Below are 22,151 nucleotides of genomic sequence, written 5' to 3' on the forward strand. Positions count from 1 at the left end.
ATCACCTATTGGCATAATTTGCAAATGTATGTGAATCGTATAGGGGGTCCGGGTCACCTTGTCAACCTTGAAGAGTTGGCAGATGTGAAAGTAACACACTCTTGCTATACATCACAGCTGACTTCTTGTGCTCTCTTTTGCCCTCAGACTCCATGAACTGGGAGACCATTCTGATGGACACGCTGGAGGACAACATCCCCAGAGCCCGGGCCGGCCACTGCTCGGTGGCCATCAACCAGAGGCTGTACGTCTGGAGCGGACGAGACGGTTATCGCAAGGCCTGGAACAACCAGGTCTGCTGCAAAGACCTCTGGTACCTGGAGACTGGTGAGTTATTTATAGTCCTCCCCCTTCTCACTCCCTCTGGTGTGGTGCATTGGTGCAGCTTCATACCACACAGGACGCCTGAAGAGTTATAGGGTTTTAATTGTTTTTCTTACCTGTTATTATGCTATGCAGATTAATTACGCAAGCCTTTTTTTTTGTACTTCGCTGTACATAACATCCATCACAAGGACAGCATTAAAGCACACATACACATTAGCAGGTCTATTTTGCTGTGCAACAAAAATGCTGTGTGGCTCAGTAGATGAGGTAGAAGCTACATTTTCATAACATGCAAACTTAAGCATTCCGATAAATTGCATACATTTTATTTAAAGTAAATGCACTCAACGCTATTTATTAAGTGTCTGTGTGAGGAATGTGTCCATATACTTGTCTGTGGAATGAATATTTGATGACTTTGTTTTGTAAAGCACAGGCGAGATGATGTCAGTTCTGGCCTATTGCATTCACAGTTTCACTTCTCAACATTAATGTCAGTTTATTTTTAAATGTTCATTAAATTGTTTCATACACTGCAGCATTTGACCAAAGTACTATAGAGCAAAACAAAAAAAGTAGTGCACGTTCAAGCAGTGTGGATGACAACCATGATGGAGTATGTTGACGCCTGTCATGTCCTTCCTCCTATCTTTCATTTAAACTTTTCATGACCTCTCTCCTCTCCCCTCCTCCCTCACTACAGAGAAACCAGTGGCCCCGGCCCGTGTGCAGCTGGTGCGTGCCAACACCAACTCCCTGGAGGTGAGCTGGGGCGTGGTGCCCACCGCCGACACCTACCTGCTACAGCTGCAGAAGTATGACATCCCAGCTGCCACCACCGCCTCCTCCCCCGCCCTGGGGGTCACCCCCTCGCTGCCCGCCAGCTCCCCCAAGAGCCCCGTGCCTGCCGCGGCCGCCACCTCCCAGAACTTGCCGGGCATCACACTGGTGCAGCAGGCATCCCCCACTGCCGCCATGCCCGGGAGCCCCTTGGCAGCCGCCTCGCCACGCGGCCCTGGTATGGAATCACTGCCCTAAGCCTGTGTGCTTAAATGACAATTTTGTTTCAGCATACACCAGATATACAATTTAAACTAATTGGCTGAAGGATGCCCCTTACAGCAACAGCATGATCTAGAGTTAATGGCAACTTCTGAAGCTTTTTTTTGATAAAGTAAAATATTTTTTTTCTGATCTTGATCTGAAATAGAGAAGTGCTCATGTTGACATTTGTGGAAGCAACCAGTATTTGCATTCATTATCTGCATGAATAATAATTGTGGTTTCACTGTGTTGGTCTGCAGAATTTAAAGGGTTGTGGTCTGTCCCAGAACCTCAAAATTATCATAAGTGAGAAACTGATGTTTGAAATAGCCTCACTTCCTTTTCCCTCCTCATGTCCCCTCACAGCTATTCTGAAGGTCGCTGCTCCCCATTCCACCACGGGAACGTCCATCGTCACTGTGCGCCCTGCTGCTCAAGGGAAGTCCCCAGTAACTGTTACATCACTTCCTGCCGGTGTGCGCATGGTGGTTCCGGCCCAGAGCGCCCAAGGAACAGTATGTAGACTTATAGCTTTTTTTTTATATATATATATATATTTAGGGAAGGAAGTACCGGTTTTTAAAGTCAAATTTCCATTAATATTTGTATGAAATGTACAGAATATTTTTCTTCCGTTTTCATCACATTCTTAAAGTGAATTTGCTCACATAATACTTTCAAATGCACTGTGAAGTAAATAAAATTGAGAAATAACATTGACGGTAGTGTTGATGACTATTCACCGGTCACCTGTTCTATTTCCCCCCTCCTGCTGAAGCCCATTGGCAGCAGTCCCCAGATGAGTGGCATGGCTGCCCTGGCAGCTGCCGCCGCCGCCACCCAGAAGATCCCGCCCTCCTCCTCACCCACCGTGCTTAACGTGCCCGCGGGCGCCACCATCGTCAAGACCGTGGCCGTCACCCCAGGCTCCATCACCAGCCCTGCAACCGTCAAGGTGGCATCACCAGTCATGGTAGGTCCATGTCAATGAACTCTCAGTGTGCAGCCAGAATTGGTGGAAAACATTTGCAGAGTAAATGGAAAACGACTTGACTATAGATGGCATAGATATTGCCATTTGTACACAAAACAAATAAGTTATCATCTTGTAATACCACTTGGTACCTAGGGGAGTGCTAGTGAGTGTGGGAAGAAGGGCAAAACGATAATGCTCACACTGATAAAGGGAAATGGTCTTGCTAATGGAATAAATATATTGACATCATGTCAAAGTTCTGAATTGATCTATAAAAGCAGGTTATTGTGTTGCAGATGGCAAGATACATTAGTAGTGTCATTATCAGCAGTTATCCAGAAAAGAAAGACTTGTTGGTTAGACTTTGTGTAACTTTGCTTTGACACACTGATGATATAACCACAGCATCTCAACTCCACAGACCACACATTTTAAATCATCTCTTTTCCTGTTCCCATCTCAGGTGAGCAACCCGGCCACCCGCATGCTGAAGACAGCTGCTGCCCAGGTGGGCACATCCGCCATCTCCACCCCTGGCACAGGCACTCGGCCCATCATCACCGTGCACAAGTCAGGCACCGTCACCGTGGCACAGCAGGCCCAGGTGGTCACCACCATGGTCGGTGGCGTCACCAAGACCATCACCCTGGTCAAGAGCCCCCTCTCTGTGGGTGGAGGTGGCACCCTGGTACGACTACTCGAAAAATAATTTGTTTATTTTCATTATTTGTTTTGACTTAAGACCAGTGCTCTACTCTGGGCTGTTTCTGGCTAATTCCAAGCCTTTGTATTTTTTGTTTCTCTGTATTATTTTATTATGTTGTTCATTCGTTTTCCACTTCAAGAATGTCTTTAGAAGTTAAAGGAAAGGGAGGAAAACGTATCTTGTGTTTCATGTATGATTGACATGCAGCACTTCCCCAACATAAGACTACACAATGTGGTGTTGTGGTGTGGTGATGAAATGTGCTGGTGTCTTGCAGCTGTCCAGCCTGGGCAAGGTGGTTTCAGTGGTGCAGACCAAGCCAGTGCAGAGCTCAGCTATCACTGGACAGGCTGGCTCTAACCCACTCACGCAGATTATTCAGGTCAGTTATGCCTCTTGCGACCTGTAACGTGCCAACAATGAATATTTCATTTCACAGGTATTTGTTCAGGATGAAGGTCGTGGATTACTTGCCTTACCTGTACAGCACTTTGCTAACCTTCAGAATTATTGCTTACAGTTAGTCAACAAAAAGGGGGTTCCACGCGCTTCTGTTTTTACATCTGGTGCATCAACGGGAGGGAGGCAGGTAATCTTGAATGAAGAGAAGACACCGGAGCAGCTCAGATGGGATGCTTTTTCTTTTTTAATTCAAGTGCACAACATGTTAGGGACTAACGTTTCGATGGCAAGCCATCTTCATCAGAGTCCATGACAGTACATGGACTCTGATGAAGATGGCTTGCCATCGAAACGTTAATCCCTAACATGTTGTGCACTTGAATTAAAAAAGAAAAAGCATCCCATCTGAGCTGCTCCGGTGTCTTCTCTTCATTCATGCTTACAGTTAGTGTTTTAGTCCCTCAAAAGCAAAATGTGACCTTGTTCTTGAAAGCTTTACCAAATTTGACCAAGTGTAAAATGTAAAAAAGTACACTTAAAAAAACCTTGGGTATCTATTATAGTTGACCTCTTGTTCTGGGACATGTTTACCTGCCAGATCACTGATTTGTGTCGTTGTTATTGGCTTATTGTTCTGTCTTATCGTTCCCCTCCTCCTCCTCAGACAAAGGGTCCTCTCCCCGCCGGCACCATCTTGAAGCTGGTGACGTCTGCTGATGGCAAGACCACCAACCTCATCACCACGCAGGCGGGCGGCACGGGCACCAAGCCCACCATCCTCAACATCAGCAGCATGTCCCCCACCAGCGGCTCCAAGCCTGGCACCACCATCATCAAGACCATCCCCATGTCCGCCATCCAGGCCGGAGCCACAGGTCAGCACTGCAAATCACTTTAGAAGGATATTGTTAGCTGCATTATAGCCGTCCTTCTGGGGTGTTAAAGGGGCACAATGTAGGATTACGTTGTTTGTGCGGTGCCCGTGGCATGCCCGTCTCAAAAATCTACACAGTCATGAAAAAATGCTGTTTAACTAAGCTCGCTGTGAGAATGTTTTTTATCACAGAATGCCAGCTGGTGATACAAATGTGAATATGTATCTGGCGGTATGTAAAGCAAATTTTTCGTATGAGAAGTCTTTCCCACGACACTCACAACGTTCAGGTTGCTCTGTCAAAGGTTACATTTGGGGTTCTCTGACAGTGGACCGAGAAAGTGGTCGAGAGTCATCGTTCACTTACTATTGACTCAAATAAGCTTCGGCTGACTCGTCGGGACAGTGATTAATTAAACTTTTAATCCTAAATATTGCCCCACAAAACCCTTGACACACCTTGCCCCCAAAAAAACCTTTTTTATTGATACACAAACCCGTGACACTTTTTTTTATGTAACTGATGCCAAACCAATTGATGGATTGCAGTGGTGTTTAAAAGTAACTACCTTTTCTCCGTCTGTCCCATGTCACTGTAGGGGTGACGAGCACCTCAGGGATCAAGTCACCCATCACCATCCTCACCACCAAGATGATGACCGCTGGCACACAGGGCAAGATCATCACCACCGTGCCCAAACTGGCAGCAGGTGCCGGCCAGCAAGGACTTACCCAGGTAATGGCAGCACTGGAAGATGGATAGAGTGTTGGACTCAGCGAGCAGACGTTGCTTTGGATAGGAGAGCAACGTTTTTGGTGTTGGTTACAGTTTAGGAAGGACAGAAGGGCAGTGTTGTTTATTTCAGAAGTTGTCTGTTCAAAATACATTGGAACACAGCCAGGTGGTTTTCAAAGTATTGATTGAAGAGTAGAACAATTAAGCCACCTTTCCGTATCAGATAATTGATTATTATTTTTATCTGACATTTTTGCTTATTGTTTGTAATTTCAGGTCAGTTTGTTGTTCATGCCTCATCTAATTGGCTTTGCTGCCTTTTGTCCTTTTGCCCTCGCAGGTTGTTCTGAAAGGGGCACCTGGGCAGCCGGGCACCATTCTGCGAACAGTGCCAATGGGTGCAGGGGTTCGCCTGGTAACCCCTGGCTCTGTTGCTGGCGTCAAACCAACTGTTACCACACTTGTTGTCAAGGGCACTACAGGTAATCATCAATGCTTTGTTCCTACAGACCTTGCTGCAATATATTGATGTTCATACATGGTGTGTGTGTGTGTGTGTGTGTTTATGTATATACAGTCCCAGGAAAAAGTTTGTACACCCTTTGAAATTTCTTACATTTCCGTCAAAATTGATCATAAAGCATAGTCTGATCTTCCCGGAAATCTTAAGAAGGGACAATCAGAGTCTGCTTTAATTAATTCCACCCAAACATTTACACGTTATCATATTTTTATTGGCCATAAGGCCATAACATTCACAGGACAGCAAGGCATAAGTAAGTACACCCTTGAATTAAGTAGGTTTTAACCCTCAGTTAGTTGCAATATCATCGACCAGACTTGTCCTGTAGTTGCAGATCAGATTAACAAAACAATCTGTTTGTATCTTGTCTCCCTCTTCTTTAAAGAACTGCCTCTCGTCAGCAAGGTTTGTGGAGTGTCTGGAGTGCATAGCTTTCTTGACTTCATGCCATATAATCTCAATTGTTTTTTTGTCAGGGCTTTGACTGGGCTATTCCAGAATGTGTATTTCATTATTATGAAGCCATTCTAAAGTCGATTTGCTTCTAAAGTATAGGTTGTTGTCACATTTCAGCACCCATACTCTTCTGTGCTTCAACTGTGTGACAGACTTCCTCACGTTTTTTTCTGTAAAATATCACAATAAACTCGAGTTCATTGTTCCACTGATAATAGCAAACTGTCAAGGGCTTGAGGCAGCAAGGTAGCCGCATATAATGATGCTCCCGCCACCATACTCAGAAGAGGAGATGTAACCAAGAATAGCTAAAAATGGGATTCATTCTGCCAATCTAAAATTAATGGGGTTTCTGTCCAAAAAAATATTGCTGCACCTTTGGTTTCAACGTTGGTCTACAGAATATTTTGCAGTAATTCTATGAAGCATATAAATGCTTTTTCGCAAACCTCAAAGTTGAATTGTTCAGGGGAACACACAATGTCATGTTTGGAGGAGAACTGGAGAACCACACCTTCACCAAAACATCATCTCCACCTTTGAGTATGGTGGCGGGAGCATCATTATATGCGGCTACCTTGGTGCCTCAGGCCCTTTTCAGTTTGCTATTATCAGTGGAACAATGAAATCAGAAGTTTATCGAGATATTTTACAGAAAAAAGTGAGGTAGTCTGTCACACAGTCGAAGCACACAGAGGATGGGTGCTGAAATGTGACAACAACCCACTTAAGAAGCAAATCGACTTTAGAATGGCTCCATAATAATGAAATACACATTCTGGAATAGCCCAGCCAAAGCCCTGACAAAATCAATTGAGATTATATGGCATGAAGTCAAGAAAGCTATGCTCTCCAGACATCCCACAAATCTTGCTGACGAGAGGCAGTTTTCTAAAGAAGAGGGAGACCAGATACACCCAGATTGTTTTGTTAATCTGATCTGCAACTACAGGAAACATCTGGTTGATGTTATTGCGACTAACTTAGGGTTAAAACCTATTGAATGCAAGGGTGTACTTACTTATGCCTTGCTGTCCTGTGAATGTTTACATCTTATGGCCAATGAAAATATGAAAACTTGTAAATGTTTGGGTTGAATTAGTTAAAGCAGACTCTGGTTGTTCCTTCTTGTGATTTCCAGGAAGATCAGACCATGTTTTATGACCAATTTTGACAGAAAGGTAAGAAATTTCAAAGGGTGCACAAACTTTTTCCTGGGACTGTATTCCTGTTATAGCCATGAAATATTGCTTAATTGACAATAAATTAGACCTCAACAGCTTTTATTGGCCCTATTTGTCCTCCGTTCTTCATAATTTCTGATCAGTTATGGTTTTCTTCATAATTGCCGACTTCCTTTTTTAACACCCTCCCTCCTCATTACTAAAGGTGTGACCACTCTTGGCACTGTCACTGGCACAGTTTCGTCAACTCTCGCTGGCGGAGGCGTCGTCAGTACCAACGCTTCCCTGGTGACGTCCGCCACTACGCTGGGCACCATAGCAACCCTGTCCAGCCAGGCGACCAACCCCTCCACCGTCACTGTGTCGCCTGCACAGACCAGCGCCTCCATGCAGGTACAGTACGCCACAAATAGCATCAGAGGGGAAACATTTATTGCTGGGGTATTGGCCAGCCAAGCTGAGTGGATCCATGTTCAGAGAACACGGATGTAAAATAATATGTGGCCAAACAATGAATTCTCTGGAGAATCACAAAAAGGAGAAGAAGAACTGGATTGAGTCAAGAATATAGAAGGTGGATTGGACATAGAACTAATGAACTATGGCACTCTTCCAAGTACTTGGTTCATTACTGCAATTTGTTTAGTTTATTTGTCCGATCTATTTGGCTCAGTTCCGCTATAATTTTTCCTCCCTTTCTCTTTAGCCCACTCAGGTGACCCTGATCACCACTCCCAGTGGAGCGGAGACCCAGCCCGTGCAGGACCTGCCTGTGTCCATCCTGGCCTCGCCCACATCAGAGCAGCCCTCCACCACCAGCTCTGAAGCCGCCGCCGCTGCCACCCCCGTAACAGTGTGCTCCAACCCGCCGTGCGAAACCCACGAAACGGGCACAACCAACACAGCGACTACCGCATCTGCGAATATCGGAGCGCCACGCGTGTGTTCGAACCCGCCTTGTGAAACTCATGAAACGGGCACTACCAACACCACCACCACGTCCTCCTCGAACATTGGAGCTCCTCGCGTCTGCTCAAACCCGCCGTGCGAAACTCACGAGACGGGCACCACCAACACGGCCACCACAGCCAGCTCAAACATGGCTCCAGGAGCGAACACCAGCACGACAAACACAACGGGTGCCACCCAGCGCGTGTGCTCAAACCCACCTTGCGAAACTCATGAGACGGGCACCACCAACACGGCCACCACAGCCAGCTCAAACATGGCCCCTGGAGCAAACACCAGCACGACAAACACAACAGGTGCCACCCAGCGAGTGTGCTCAAACCCGCCGTGCGAAACTCACGAGACGGGCACTACCAACACCCCGTCCACGGCCACGTCCAGCATGGGTAACGGCACGGCCCAGCGTGTCTGCTCGAACCCACCCTGCGAAACGCACGAGACGGGCACCACCAACACGCCGTCCACGGCCACGGCCGGCACAGTACAGCGGGTCTGCTCCAACCCTCCGTGCGAAACCCATGAGACCGGAACCACCAACACCGCCACCACAGCCACCAGCAACCAGGGTGCAGGTACAGAACAAATATTTTAACTCTATTTAGGCTTTCACTTTTCTTTCAGGAATGTTGTAAGGCTGTTGTGTAAGGCTGCTTATAGCAATCGCTGCTTTCAGCCACAAGACTTTGCATCTTCTTTTACTGAAATATTTTATATTGTTTACATTTGCTTTTAAAATCTGTTGTGTTGACATTGTACCCTTTCTGACAGAGCAAAATACATTTCATTTTTCTTCCTATCTGTAATTCTTAAAGTTTTTTGCTTAAAAACTTCATTATAATATCACCGGAAGCCGTGCACACTTGTGCACTGAAAAGTTTATAACCGTTTTTTAGCATTTATTTATTCTGCTCTGTTACGTTATGCACATGTTGTATACCATGGTTCTGTGCTCCATCCTACAGGCCAGCAGAGTGGCGAGGTGTCCCAGGGGGAGAGCTCCACTACTGAGGCTGCATCGTCCTCCTCCCCGGCAGCAGACTCCACCAGCGTCACCACCCAAAGCAGAGCCATCACCACGGTTACACAGTCCACACCCACACCCGGCCCATCTGTCCCAGTGAGTGGCCGTATCAGTTGCTTGTGAAAATGCTGAAGATTCTCTAGCTCACTGGATACCAACCATTATCAAATTGCATTCTCCATTGCAGCCCAACAGTGGCAATCATTCTTCGTCACCCGAACCCCCTTTCCTCTTCCCCTCTTTATCCCCTGCAGGAGATCTCCTCCATGACGGCAGCAGCATCGTCGGGCCAGGAGCCCATGGAGCAGTCGGGCTCTGAGGCGGTCACCTCCACCGATGAGCCCATGCAGACTGAGGAGGCAGCAGGCGTGAGGGTGGTGGCCCTGGATGAGGCCGGAGCAGCAGGGGCAGATGCCAGCACCATGCTGCAGGTCCATGTGGCCATGGAGGGACAGGGAGAACAGGTACACATCAAGACCATCTTTACACGCTTATTTGGATGTTTATGTAAACACATTTGTTTGGGCCTTTTGCTTACGGCTAAACCGCTTGTGCTTTTTGGGGGGGGAAAAGTTTTTTCCCTAAAAGGAGTTTTAAGTGGAAATTTCTAATATACATCTGTCACCTTTTTTGTTTTTTAAAATCCACCTGCCATGTTTATTTGGAAACAGATAGTTATATAAAGTCTTTCATTCTTGTAAGTGTGGCTTGGGTGCCAGAAGAAAATACAAGGTCCATGTCAAAGTTGTAGATTGCTTAACAAACCTTCACAAAAAAAACTGCAACCAACCTTACCAGGTACGCTGGCAGCAGTCATATCCTAAAAAAAGACAGAGGAAGTGATGCCTTTCAGAAGTCTTTGCAAGTTGTAACGGCAATGATATTTGTACTGTAATATTGACATGACCATTGTCATTGCAGGCAGCTCAGGACTCCGGTGCCCTGGCGTTGCCACAGGAGCTGATGTCTGAGGGCCAGCAGGCCACGCTGATGGTGACGGGCCTGACCCCCGAGGAGCTGGCCGTGACGGCGGCAGCAGAGGCCGCAGCACAGGCAGCAGCCACCGAGGAGGCACAGGCCCTCGCCATTCAGGCCGTGCTGCAGGCGGCAGGACTCAGTCAGTACCCACCCATCCACTCACTATCAACTCCATGTTTATCAAATTACCATTGTGACACTTAAAAATACAGTGCTTGCAATTGTATGTCACTTATCAGTGTAGTATTGTATGAAACTAGTTTTTACCTGTAGTAGCCCACCCACTCATTCATTATGCACTTTCAAATGTGTGTTCTGCCACGTAGAAATAATACATATTGAGTGGGAAAAAATAAAACTGAACATTTATGTGTACAGTGAAAGGTTAGGATTCTGATTCTTGGCATAGCATAAGTCTGAAAGCTAGAAGACTACAATGTAAAAGGCAGAATCCCAAATGACGTGTGCATGTGGTGTTGTTTTTTATCTGCCATTTCTCATTGCTTACTGAACCAAAAGGGTTTTTTCCCAGCTGCAACTCCTTTCCCTCTTTCCCTCGCACAAACCCTCACCAATGACCTCTTGTTTGTCCAGATGAGGGTGAGCAGGCCCATGACGGCCAGCAGGCCACCACCATCCCCATCGTGCTGACGCAGCAGGAGCTGGCCGCCCTCGTGCAGCAGCAGCAGCTCCAGGAGGCCCATGCTCAGGCCGCCGCACAGCAGCAGCTCACCGCCGAGCAGGTGAGGAGGACTAGGAGGCTCTCTGTAGGAAGTGTTGTAAGGTTGTGAAGGGCGTGAGGGGGTGTTGGAAGATTGTTTACTTATTCTCTTTAAAAAAAAAAAAAAAAGCAGCTTCATGCGCCATGTCCAGGTTACACGAGTGTGTTTTGGTCCTTAGCCATTTTCAGACAAAATGTGTCTAAGCATGATGCATTAAACTTTAGTGTCCTTGTTCTGCTCTACCTGATTACCTGTATTGGATGAGCACCCAAAGACGGCAACAACTATCTAACCGATGCTATCTAGAACACTGGATACTACAAGTACGCCTAGCATTGAAACTTCATTTAGTCAAGTCAAGTCAAGTCAAGTAGGTTTTATTGTCAATTTCTTTACATGCACTGGTCATACAAAGAATTTGAAATTACATTTCTTGCTTTCCCATACAGACATAGACTAATTAAGGTAAGGACATAGACAGTATAGACATAGACAGTACTTATACATGGACTTAAGACAGTATGGACATAGACAGTGCTCATACAGACATTTAAAGTGCAAGACTGGACAACAGAAGACTTGTAGAGGACATACATTAAGAGGTATTTGTTGTGCTTTTGTGCTTTTCCTAAAAAAAGTCCTTTATAGCGTTCTGACATGGTAATAGTAGCATTTTGAAGAAAATAAATATAAAAAGGTCTGTCAAGTACACCAGCAGCAGTGTGTGTGTGTGTGTGTGTGTGTGTGTGTGTGTGTGTGTGTGTGTGTGTGTGTGTGTGTGTGTGTGTGTGTGTGTGTGTGTGTGTGTGTGTGTGTGTGTGTGTGTGTGTGTGTGTGTGTGTGTGTGTGTGTATGTGTTTAGTGCAGGTAGAAGGTGCGGTGTGCGTCTTGTGTGTGTGTTCGTGTGTCTGTGTGTGTGTGTGTGTGTCAGTGTGTGTATGTTTGGGTTTAGTGCAGAAAGTGCAGTGTGCTTGTGTGTGTGTGTGTGTGTGTGTGTGTGTGCATGTTTTGAGTTAGTGCAGGTTGAAAGTTCAGTCACAAGTATAGTAGTGCAGGTGGAATGTTCAGTCGCAGATATGGTGGTGGGGGATGGGGGGGGGGGGTGTCAGTGGCCTTGCTGGCTAGAGGCTGACAGTGGGGGGGGGGGGGGGAGCGTTGTCAGTGGCCTTGCTGGCTAGAGGCTGACAGTGGAGGGAGAGTGGGTTGAGTGTTCAGCATCTTGATCGCTTGGTGCATTGTGCTGCTCGCCAGCCGGGTGGTACGGGAACGGAGGCGCCTGTACCTCTTTCCAGAGGGCAGGAGGCTGAACAGTTTGTGTGCAGGGTGGCTTGTGTCTTTGATGATCATCAGTGCTTTCCGGGTGAGGCGTGTGGTGTAAATGTCCTGCAGGGAGGGGAGTGGTACTCCAATGATCTTCTTCGCTGTGTTCACAACACGCTGGAGTGTCCTCCTGTTTTTCTCCGTGCAGCTTCCTCCCCACACAGTGATGCAGTTGGACACGACGCTCTCTATGGTTCCTCTGTAGAATGTTGTCATGATGGAGGGTGTAGCACTTGCCTTCTTTAGTTTGCGCAGGAAGTAGAGACGCTGATGGGCCTTCTTCGCCAGTGATGTAGTGTTGGTGGTCCAAGAGAGGTCGTCGCTGATGTGCACTCCAAGGAACTTGGTGCTGCTCACTCTCTCCACAGCATCGCCGTCGATGGTCAGTGGTGGCAGTTGTTTTTGGACCCTTTGGAAGTTGACAACAATCTCCTTGGTCTTGTTGACATTCAGCAGGAGGTTGTTGTCTTTGCACCATCTGGCCAGCAGGTCTACTTCTTCTCTGTAGTGAGTCTCATCGCCCTTGGTGATGAGGCCCACCAGTGTTGTATCATCCGCAAACTTCACTAGATGGTTAGTGCTGTGGGTCGTTGTGCAGTCGTGTGTCAGCAGCGTGAACAGCAGGGGGCTGAGAACACAACCTTGCGGAGCCCCCGTGCTCAGGGTCAGCAGCTAAGTAGAAAGTGGTCTACAGTGCAGTGTGTGTCTAGGCCTAGGTACAGGCAGCCACCCAGCAGTAGCAGCTCACTGCAGGGCTTTGAAATCTCAGGCATGGTGCATAATAATGATAACAGGGCTGGAAGTTCTCAGTCGTGAGAAAGTTGGCTGCATTGAACATTTGGTTGTAGATAGTCATGATGACTTTGGTGGACTCTTTGGTCTATTTCAGGTGCAGAATTATTTTTAGGTGGGGGCACCCAAACACAGTGATGAAGAAAATATTTTACAAGACTGGTCATATCTCTGTATTTTTAATTTGATCTTTTCTTTTCCTCACTAGGCTTCAGCCGCCGCCTCTCTGCCAACGGAAGGCCTGGCCCCCGCGGACAGCCTGAACGACCCCGCCTCCGAAAGCAACGGCCACGAGATGGCCACGTCTGTCACGGGCGCCGTGGCCCAGCTACTCCCAAGTACGTCAGCTGTCAAGGGCACAGCAACACTCCTACACTTAATAATAATAATAATAATATTATTATTATTATTATTATTATTATTATTATTGATGAGCACAAGTGGCAGTGAATGAAGAAAGTTGATCTAAAAGTTATCAAAAAATGTCTACACACATTATTAATAGGCTTGAGTGAAAGTGAATGAAGAAAGGCATCCAAAAATGTGTGTTGTGCTGTGAATTGGGATAAATGCAAAGAACCAATTTCCCTCAGGGACTGAAAAACGAGAATGTTACATTTTGTATCGAGTGATTCATATAAGTAGTGCTTAACTTTTTTTCCCCGGTGCCCTCTGGTTTTCAGCTCTCGCTCCCTCAAGCAGTTTTGCTGCAACCCAGCCCATGGTGGTGGCAAGCCCTGCCAAGATGCAGGCAGCCGCGGCCCTGGCAGAAGTGGCCAATGGCATTGAGTCAGCAGGGGTGAGTCATATGGAAAACCCCTTAAGCATCTCCAGTAGACTTCGTAACGTATCAATCATGTGCTTCCTCCCTCAGTTGGAAGTTCTTAGATTTCTTTTCCCTACTGGCCTCTCTGAAGTTGGACATTCTAAGCATGTTTCAATAGAGTTATTTTCACTGAGAGTGAAAGTCTATAGCTCTCAGGAGTTTTTTTACCCCTTGCAGTAATATTTGCAGTAATATTAATTGGTGTCTCTTTTCTTCACCACAGAAACAAGGTACTCCACCACCCATCGCCCCTAAAGCCCCAGTGAAGAAGGAGAATCAGTGGTTCGATGTGGGAATAGTCAAGGTGACAAACATGGTTGTCACACACTACTACATGCCGGCAGATGACTCTGGTGTCGTAGATGTAAGTATCAACCCATTACCACACACACACATACATGGGTGGAGATTTCAGACTTGCATGCTTTATTGCTTCCACAAGACATTAACGATGGATGCTGACATAAAAAGAGGGAAGGAAATAGGTTGATGAGACCTGTTGAATTTATTCACATCCATAGTAATTCAGTTCAATAAAATGGGGGCAGTGACCTTATGTTGTTACTCTGAGCACACACATTTTCAAGCCAACCAATACTGGGCTCTGAACCTTTCCATACATGATCAATAGTTACCTGGATGAACTTACTGATGTCCACATTGTTGTCCCGGCTCGTTTCACAAGCCGAGTTTCCGTTTCCTGAGCGCTCAGACATGTGATGTAAACATGCCGGCCGGTTCAAGGTTAGGTCAGGGTAGCCGAGGGGTCTTATAGGTCTTAAAAAAAAAAAAGGTCTTAATTTTTTTATCCCTGTTTTAAGGCATCAAAAAGGTGATGGTAGTATGGGCTGTCACTCCGATCTCACCTATCTTGTTTTGTTTCAGGATGACTCTGGCAACATGCCGGACTATAGCCAAATGAAGAGGGTGGAGCTGTCCCCCGGCACCGCCTACAAGTTCCGCGTGGCTGGCATCAACAACTGCGGCCGGGGCACCTTCTCCGAGGTGTCTGCCTTCAAAACCTGCCTGCCTGGCTTCCCTGGGGCACCGTGTGCCATCAAAATCAGCAAGGTATGTTCCCTTCTCTGCTATTAAAAGCTGTGAAACGTGAAGGACGAGTACTTGAATATTGTTTTGATGACCTGTGTGCAGTAGGGCATAGAAAATTGTGCATCACTATATTACATTATTTTATTACCAAATGTGGGCTGTGGAATTCTTATGCCCCGTGCACACCTACACGACCCAGGTAGCTGGGGTGGTTGAAGAAGTTTCGCCATGAATTCGCTTTATTCGCTCTGGACGCAGCATTGACCTGTTTGATTCAGCTAATCGCATAACGGCTCTCACTGACAGCCTGGGACATTCGTCAATATGAACGTTCCAATTGGTTTTCGCCAAACCGCGTCATAGTGATTCGCTTCACGCTACAAGGGAAATGCTGGTGTATATTGTTTTTATTTACTGCTTCCATCTGAGTGGGAATGCTGATTACCTCTTTTGTACTCAAAGTACCAACAGCCCTAAGGGACTTCAAATGTGCTGATTTCCCTTTGTTCTCATGAAAACTGCTGTAGTCTAAAAATATAAGAAATAGCCATGCCGTTGCTGTTCACACTGATGAAAGCGTCCCTTTGCCCATGTCCCCATCTCACCTCCTGCTGTAGCCAAAATAAAATTATAAAGCCCTGCCGTTTCTCTTCACAATAAAGCCTCAACGTTGTCTGTCTGTCTGTCTGTCTGTCTGTCTGTCTGTCTGTCTCTGTCTGCCTCCCCCCCAAGAGCCCAGATGGTGCACACCTGACGTGGGAGCCTCCTTCGGTGACCTCGGGGAAGATCATCGAGTACTCTGTGTACCTGGCCATCCAGAGCTCGCAAACCACGGAGCCCAAGGCCTCGGCACCTGCCCAGCTGGCCTTCATGCGCGTCTACTGCGGCGCCAACCCCTCCTGCCTGGTTCAGTCCTCCAGCCTGTCCAACGCCCACATAGACTACACCACCAAGCCCGCCATCATCTTCCGCATCGCCGCGCGCAATGAGAAGGGCTACGGCCCTGCCACGCAAGTCAGGTGGCTGCAAGGTGCGTACCTACAGGATGTCCTAGCAAGTGCAAGAACTTTCAGGACTTTCAAGTTTAACTTCACTTTTTCAAGACTATGTTAACACCTGTAATGTCACCAGAACAGCATATTGATTTTTGCTTTATAGGACTAAGGAATATTCAATATTCAATGTCTGTGGCAGGGGTGGGCGATATATATCGTCTGCGAAATTATCGTGAATGTTGTTTGGGCGATGAGTAATTTTGCAATATCCAGATATTTTTATGAAGTCGCTAGAATCAACAAAGCGCTGTGACCGGACTCGTTCAGACAGCGACGACAGCTAAGCTTGTCAGCCAATGGTAATGTTGTTGTGAACTGGAGATTAAGTCTGTGATTATGGAAAGCCAAATAGTTAGGACGAGAAATAGCTTTGTCTCTGGTCTGAGAAATCGCTAGTCAGCATTAGGGATGGCGAAAATTGAAAAAACTCTTAACCGGTTACTGAGACTCATTAACCGGTGGTTAACCGGTTAACCGGTAATCTTAAATTATACAACGTTCGCGTGCCTGATATGCACAGCACTGATTTTTTTCATTTTTATTTTTCACATAAGCCTTTTTTTTGCTGCGCAGACAGGACCTGCCATGTCCAGCCATTGTTGCCAGATGGAAAATGCTGAATTATCGTACTAAAATCTCAAAATTATCGTTTTTTGGGAGGAAATTATCAATATCATTATTAATATTATTACAATCGGTTAACCGATGGCAGAAAATTTTAACCGGTTAAAGTTGATCCGGTCGATTATCGGTTAACCGGTTACCGGTTAACATCGCTAGTCAGCATGCTAGTTAGCAAACTAGGCTAAGCAATGTTGTTCTCTACAACTATTAGAGTGGCTGTTACTCACTACTCAAACACCCACATGCATGTATAGATAACATTACTTGTCCATCTAAGCAGTTATGATATGTTAGACTTGCGCAGTGAGTTCAATTACAATGTGTGAAATTCAACACGTGCAATTTGCAGCTGCCCTAGTTAGGTTCTGCTTCCTATCCACAAATGCATTGTTTCCAGTCAAAAATGGCTGTCATCTAATAAAATCATAGTCAGTACATCATAAAGCTATTGTTGCCATGCGATGAGGTATTACTTTACAGACCAGAGCATATGCATATTATTAAATTCAAAAAGTGACCGCTCTTCAGCACAGCATTTCTCCCCACTCTCTGTCCCTCCCCAGTTAAACACAAATGCAGCATTACTACCTCCAGTGCAGAATTGAAATTAGTCTGGAATCGTGCACAAATAATAGACAGCATGAATGTGTAGCTTTGTTTTACTGCCATGCTTTGTGATGTAGCCTTGTGTAGACACGCCACGCTTTGTGATGTAGCCTTGTGTAGACACGCCATCATTTATGCAGACCTCTTGGTAACATGCCGTTTAGGCTACATAGGCCTACAAATGTTTTGCTTTACGCACACTGCCCTGCTAAATTCTTACACACCAGGGCGGTAAAGCGTCGCGGAACGGCCGCGTTTTTTACCGGCGTCGGTGAAAAGACATTGAAACATATCTGTCCTTACACACCAACCGGCGGTAGTCGAGCGTCAGCGGCGCGGGAGCCGGCTCCGCGCCGCGCTGCATTTGGAAAATAGAACTCGAGCGTATTTTTCACGCCGGCGGTGTCTCATTCAAATGAATGGCAAAGTAGCATGCTAGCTTTGGCTGTGGGGAGGGTTTTGAATAGGACTGGCCGCGCACGCCGACGCTATCAGTGTGAAAGGCAGAGAAAAACACACCGGCCAAAACTAAGCAGAAAGACCGTGTTCGCCCGGGGACCGTTCCGTTCCGCCTTGGTATGTTTTGGCCCTTACGGTACAATTCAAACACATCTCTCTCTCTCTCTCTGTCTCTCTCTCTCTCTCTCTCTCCATCATTTTTTTTGCCCATATCGCCCACCCTTAGTCTGTGGTTCTTTATGTCCTTGTTATAAACCTGGGGCAATGAGGCCCTCAAATATTAAGGTGTTCACAGCATTTTTTTTCTATTCCTTTTCAGAGACTGGTAAAGACGGATCTGCTGCGAAACCTGCCATGAAGAGACCAGTCGGCTCACCCGACATGTGAGTATGCGCTTACATCTTAATGGCCAACATGTTAAGCTTCTTCTATGACTGTTGCACTAAAATCTCTATGAAGCCCAAAAGTATTGTTGGAGCATTTCAGCCCAGCAGCAGCTTAGTAGAACGGATACACAGGGTTCCCACACGTCCTGGAAAACCTGGAAATTTAGAGATGTGTTTTCAAGTCCTTGAAAGTCCTGGAAATTCACCAAATGTCCTGGAAAAAAATATTTGTCCTGGATTTTTTTTTCCTTCAACTTTTTCCCAATTTTGTTTGTGGTATAATTTTTACTCTTCTCGGAGTCTAGACATGACGATTCAATTTATATCCACCTATTGAATACATTATTGTCCACACACACAGTTTGGTCAGGTTGCCATCTTTGATTGCACTTATACACAGTCATATTCTTTGACTCAGTGTTGCCAAAAGTCGCTAGTTGGCTTGCTGAAAAGTCACGGCGTTATATCATGGCGTTATATCTCTCTCGAAAACCTGTTTACGGTCATAATAGGCCTACAAATAGGCAGTGCTAGCACTTGCTTACAAAAAATTGTACTGCTATCTTTTTTGGAGATCAGAGCTTTCAGTCTCACTAGCCACTTTGAAAGCTAGTATGATCTTTGGTGTGACAAATCACAGTAGTCGCATCAATTGTTTGTATGCAAGAATATTCCAGAGAAAAAGAAACTGGCAACAAAACTGGCTTGCAGAAAGACAGAAACCACTGGCCACAATGGTTGATGAGCAAAAAAGTCAAAGTCAAGTCTTGTGGAGAATGCATTTAAATCCAAGTACACTATTTTTTGCGATAAGAGAGAGACTATTAAGGTATTCATTTCTGAGATAATGTGACAGTAATGTGAGTTTACATTGCACTTTCATTTAATTCCGAATAAACGTTTTGTGGATCAGAAAGCATTTCAATTGAACAGAGGCTGCACGTGCTGGGCTTGCGAAATTTGACATAGGGGTGTGGTCGCCAAGCTCCAGCAGATTCCTACTAGCGGGACAGCTGGTGATCTTCAACCGCAGCCCAGGTCAATACCTTTGGGCAAAGAACATAGAATGGATAAGAACGCTTATTCGCAGGAAATTGCATTGGCCACGGTGTAGTATGGGGGCGTAGCCCGGGGACACCATGCGCAGTGGATGCAAGGCCATGATCGATAAAAATTGTGACACTGGAAACTCCGCAATTTGAATTGCATTGTGGGTGCGAGGAGCTGCTGCTAGTTCCGGCCCGGTCAAAATAGGATGTCCTGTTGTCAATGTTCAGCAGTTTGTGGTTAATTTTTCCCTAACACACTGTACTCATTCATTACAACTCATTTCAACCTTAAAGTCACATTGTCTCTAAAATGCATTGTGTGTCGCTGTGTATGTCCAAATTGTGGGTCCGATGGATGAAATATCCGTCCTGAATTATCCAAAAATAGTCCTGGAAATGTCCTGGAAATATCCTGGAAAATTATTTTTGAAAAAGAGTGGGAACCCTGGGATACAGCATGGGATGCGTTTGTGTGCAGTTATAGATGCATTCCTGTAGCCTGGCAAGCCAGACTAAATTTGAGATTAAATGTGAATATTTAGTCTGGACCCCATCAATGAGACACCGGAAGAATGTTGATGGGAACAACCTGTTGTTGTTCAAACCATGTCTGTGCCTGTTGGCCAACGCTCTGTCATCACTCCCTCATAACCCTGTCCGCTTTGCATCCAAAGATTCAAAACAAACCTCTTGTGATTGATCTGTCAGTTTCAGAGCCTGAGGTATCGTCCGGGGCTCGACCCACTTGCTGGCAAAAATAATTTGGGCCGCTGGCGAGTGGTGCTAGTTTACTAGGCTAGCATTTCTAATGTTTTAAGCCTTGTTTTTTTTCTTGATGGGCATTTGCTTATGCCAGTCTCTGATCTCGCCCTCCTTGTTTCCACTTAGGAAGTGCCAGTGTCTAATCTCGTTGTCTGATCTTGTCCTCTGCTCGTTTCCACTCCACAGGAAAGGTGCTGGTCCCAAGAAGGCCAGATCCGACCAGTGAGGGAGCATGTATCTCCCGAACTCACGGTCTCCCTCGCTCATTGTGTCCAGGACCATGACTGAACTGGTTTTCTTCTTGAATCCCTGAAACCAACACGCAACCCAACACCATCCACCCCCTAGCACCCACAACGGTGAAATGTTAAAAATAGATAACAAAAAAAGAATCATATTTGGTGTGGGAACAACCATACCCCTTCTCCCTTTTCCATCATTGAAGATCATGGTGCCATGGACACCTTATCAAAAAACTGTATTTTTATTAATTCATTATTAATGTTACTTAAGTCAAGAAAAGAGTTAAAAGCACATATTTACTTTTTGCTTTTTTTCTTGGAAATTTTGTGATGAAAATCAAAAAAACGCAGTGCTCTGTTGTAGTTTCAGCTGTATAACTAGTTTGTCATTTTTTTCTCTTCATATCCTTTTTTTCTTTTTTAGCTAATTCAAGCAATAGACAAAGGAGGAAGGAAAAAAATATCTGCTGTCAGTTCATCTTTTATTTTTGAACTATTAGATGTCTGTATATTTCAATCGGGGGTGGTCTGGTGGTGTTGAAATGGAAGATTTCAATGTGTTGGAGGTTGTGTATACCAACATGGCCTCATCTGAGGAGTCCTATCCAAATGGAAAAACAAACAGCACTTGCAGAGATGGTTCATCAAGGCAGAGGAAGATAAAAAAGACTTTCATTTTAAAAAAGCGAAACTCTGTAATTATACATGAAACCAGAGTCCTGTAGCCCTGTTCTATCGCATCACTGTGTGTTCATACATTTACTGAATGGAACTGATTTTAGAAGGACTGTACGATTTCATACTGAGGATGAAAGGACTTTGATTCAGAGATGGAGAGGCTAAAGACTTTTGCATTGCTTACACAGAGGAGGAAGCGAAGGAGGGTGTGGGGGAAGTGATCTTGTATAAAGAAAATTGAAAAACGAAAAAAATCCCAAAAATTAGCAAGTGGTGATGCAAAAGTTATCTGTGTGGTTTATTTTTGTATTTTTCTTTTCTTTTTTAAAGAAGCTTCATTATTTTCTCTTGTGTATGTGTGCTTCAGAGAAACATTTTTAGAAGTCTCGAGCGTTGTGTTCCTCCCTTCTAAACTCCTGTTACCCTACCCATTCCCATAGTTTCCATTCATCTTCAATAACCATGTTCGACTTAAGAGCATTTGAAATAAAGTCTACCAGATTTCTTTTGTATATGTTCTGGAAAGAAGAAACCAATCAAAACATGACTACACTGAACAGTACTAATGTGTCAGCAGAAAAAAGTATTTAGCTTTTTTTCTGTTTTGATTACTTTTGAACTGTCTTGGAGTTTTGCAGAGGAAGAATCATATGTACCCCTTCCGGGTGATATAAGTCGATTTTTCAGACCCCCTTTCCGTGTCTGAGTGTTACATGGATGTTTTTTTTTCTCCCCTTTTCAACTTTATTTTTGTCACCTTTCTAAGTAAAATTGTATTGCTTTTTTTTCTCCTGAAAAAAATGTCTAACCATTCAGTCTTTAGGTTGTTCGTGACTTTGCATATAATGTTTTGGGATGCAGGTCTGTGTATTGTGACTGAGACGTTTCCCCAGAGTTTAAACTCGTATGTCTTTTTGAATGGATTTGAGGAACATGTTGTTTTTTTCTCATTTGGACATGAGTGATGGATGATGGGCATAGCCAGAGTTTGAGCTCCGTTGTAAATTAGTTCATTCACGTAGCAAGAGGTAAAAACAAAAACAAAAAAAATGAAGAAAAAAAAAGACCTTGCCTTTTTTATATAATTATCTGTAACAAAATGTTTTTACATGTTGGTCATCTATTGATTGCTTTTGTGTCTTGACATATAAAAGAAATGGAAATCTGTCTTAATGTCCTTTATGTGCTTCTTCACTTAGTATGAATTTGTAAAATGCAAAGGCAGCTGAAAGCATTATTTGCCTCTTGTATTTCTTTCAAAAAAGTTGAACCAGAGATTCTTGTAAAGGAATCAGGACCTGACCTTCACACCCGTCAACCAGCCAAATGTTGGTAAAACTAAGCTGTGGCGAGTACCAATTTCACTATCACCAGCTACTTAAGC

The 22,151-nt window shown here is 45.1% G+C and overlaps 1 protein-coding gene across 2 annotated transcripts in view; it reads left to right on the forward strand.

Moving 5' to 3' along the window:
* hcfc1b (host cell factor C1b) overlaps positions 1-22,001 on the forward strand; it is a 27,580-nt gene extending 5,579 nt beyond the window's left edge. The window contains exons 8-29 of one of the 2 annotated variants that reach the window (XM_063208753.1): positions 148-327; positions 1,031-1,345; positions 1,738-1,886; positions 2,147-2,344; positions 2,811-3,035; positions 3,331-3,435; positions 4,120-4,330; positions 4,929-5,065; positions 5,406-5,547; positions 7,434-7,621; positions 7,935-8,769; positions 9,160-9,314; positions 9,473-9,682; positions 10,140-10,335; positions 10,791-10,939; positions 13,239-13,368; positions 13,714-13,829; positions 14,080-14,220; positions 14,742-14,927; positions 15,639-15,936; positions 17,970-18,033; positions 20,034-22,001. In XM_063208753.1, coding sequence (XP_063064823.1) covers positions 148-327; positions 1,031-1,345; positions 1,738-1,886; positions 2,147-2,344; positions 2,811-3,035; positions 3,331-3,435; positions 4,120-4,330; positions 4,929-5,065; positions 5,406-5,547; positions 7,434-7,621; positions 7,935-8,769; positions 9,160-9,314; positions 9,473-9,682; positions 10,140-10,335; positions 10,791-10,939; positions 13,239-13,368; positions 13,714-13,829; positions 14,080-14,220; positions 14,742-14,927; positions 15,639-15,936; positions 17,970-18,033; positions 20,034-20,073 — 4,370 coding nt within the window. In that variant the 3' untranslated portion in view covers positions 20,074-22,001. The remainder of the gene's footprint in view (positions 1-147; positions 328-1,030; positions 1,346-1,737; positions 1,887-2,146; positions 2,345-2,810; positions 3,036-3,330; positions 3,436-4,119; positions 4,331-4,928; positions 5,066-5,405; positions 5,548-7,433; positions 7,622-7,934; positions 8,770-9,159; positions 9,315-9,472; positions 9,683-10,139; positions 10,336-10,790; positions 10,940-13,238; positions 13,369-13,713; positions 13,830-14,079; positions 14,221-14,741; positions 14,928-15,638; positions 15,937-17,969; positions 18,034-20,033) is intronic. The other variant, XM_063208754.1, reaches the window with a different exon arrangement.
* Positions 22,002-22,151: the final 150 nt, after the last annotated feature.

This window comes from Engraulis encrasicolus, chromosome 10, assembly GCF_034702125.1.
Source record: "Engraulis encrasicolus isolate BLACKSEA-1 chromosome 10, IST_EnEncr_1.0, whole genome shotgun sequence".
NCBI lineage: Eukaryota > Metazoa > Chordata > Actinopteri > Clupeiformes > Engraulidae > Engraulis > Engraulis encrasicolus.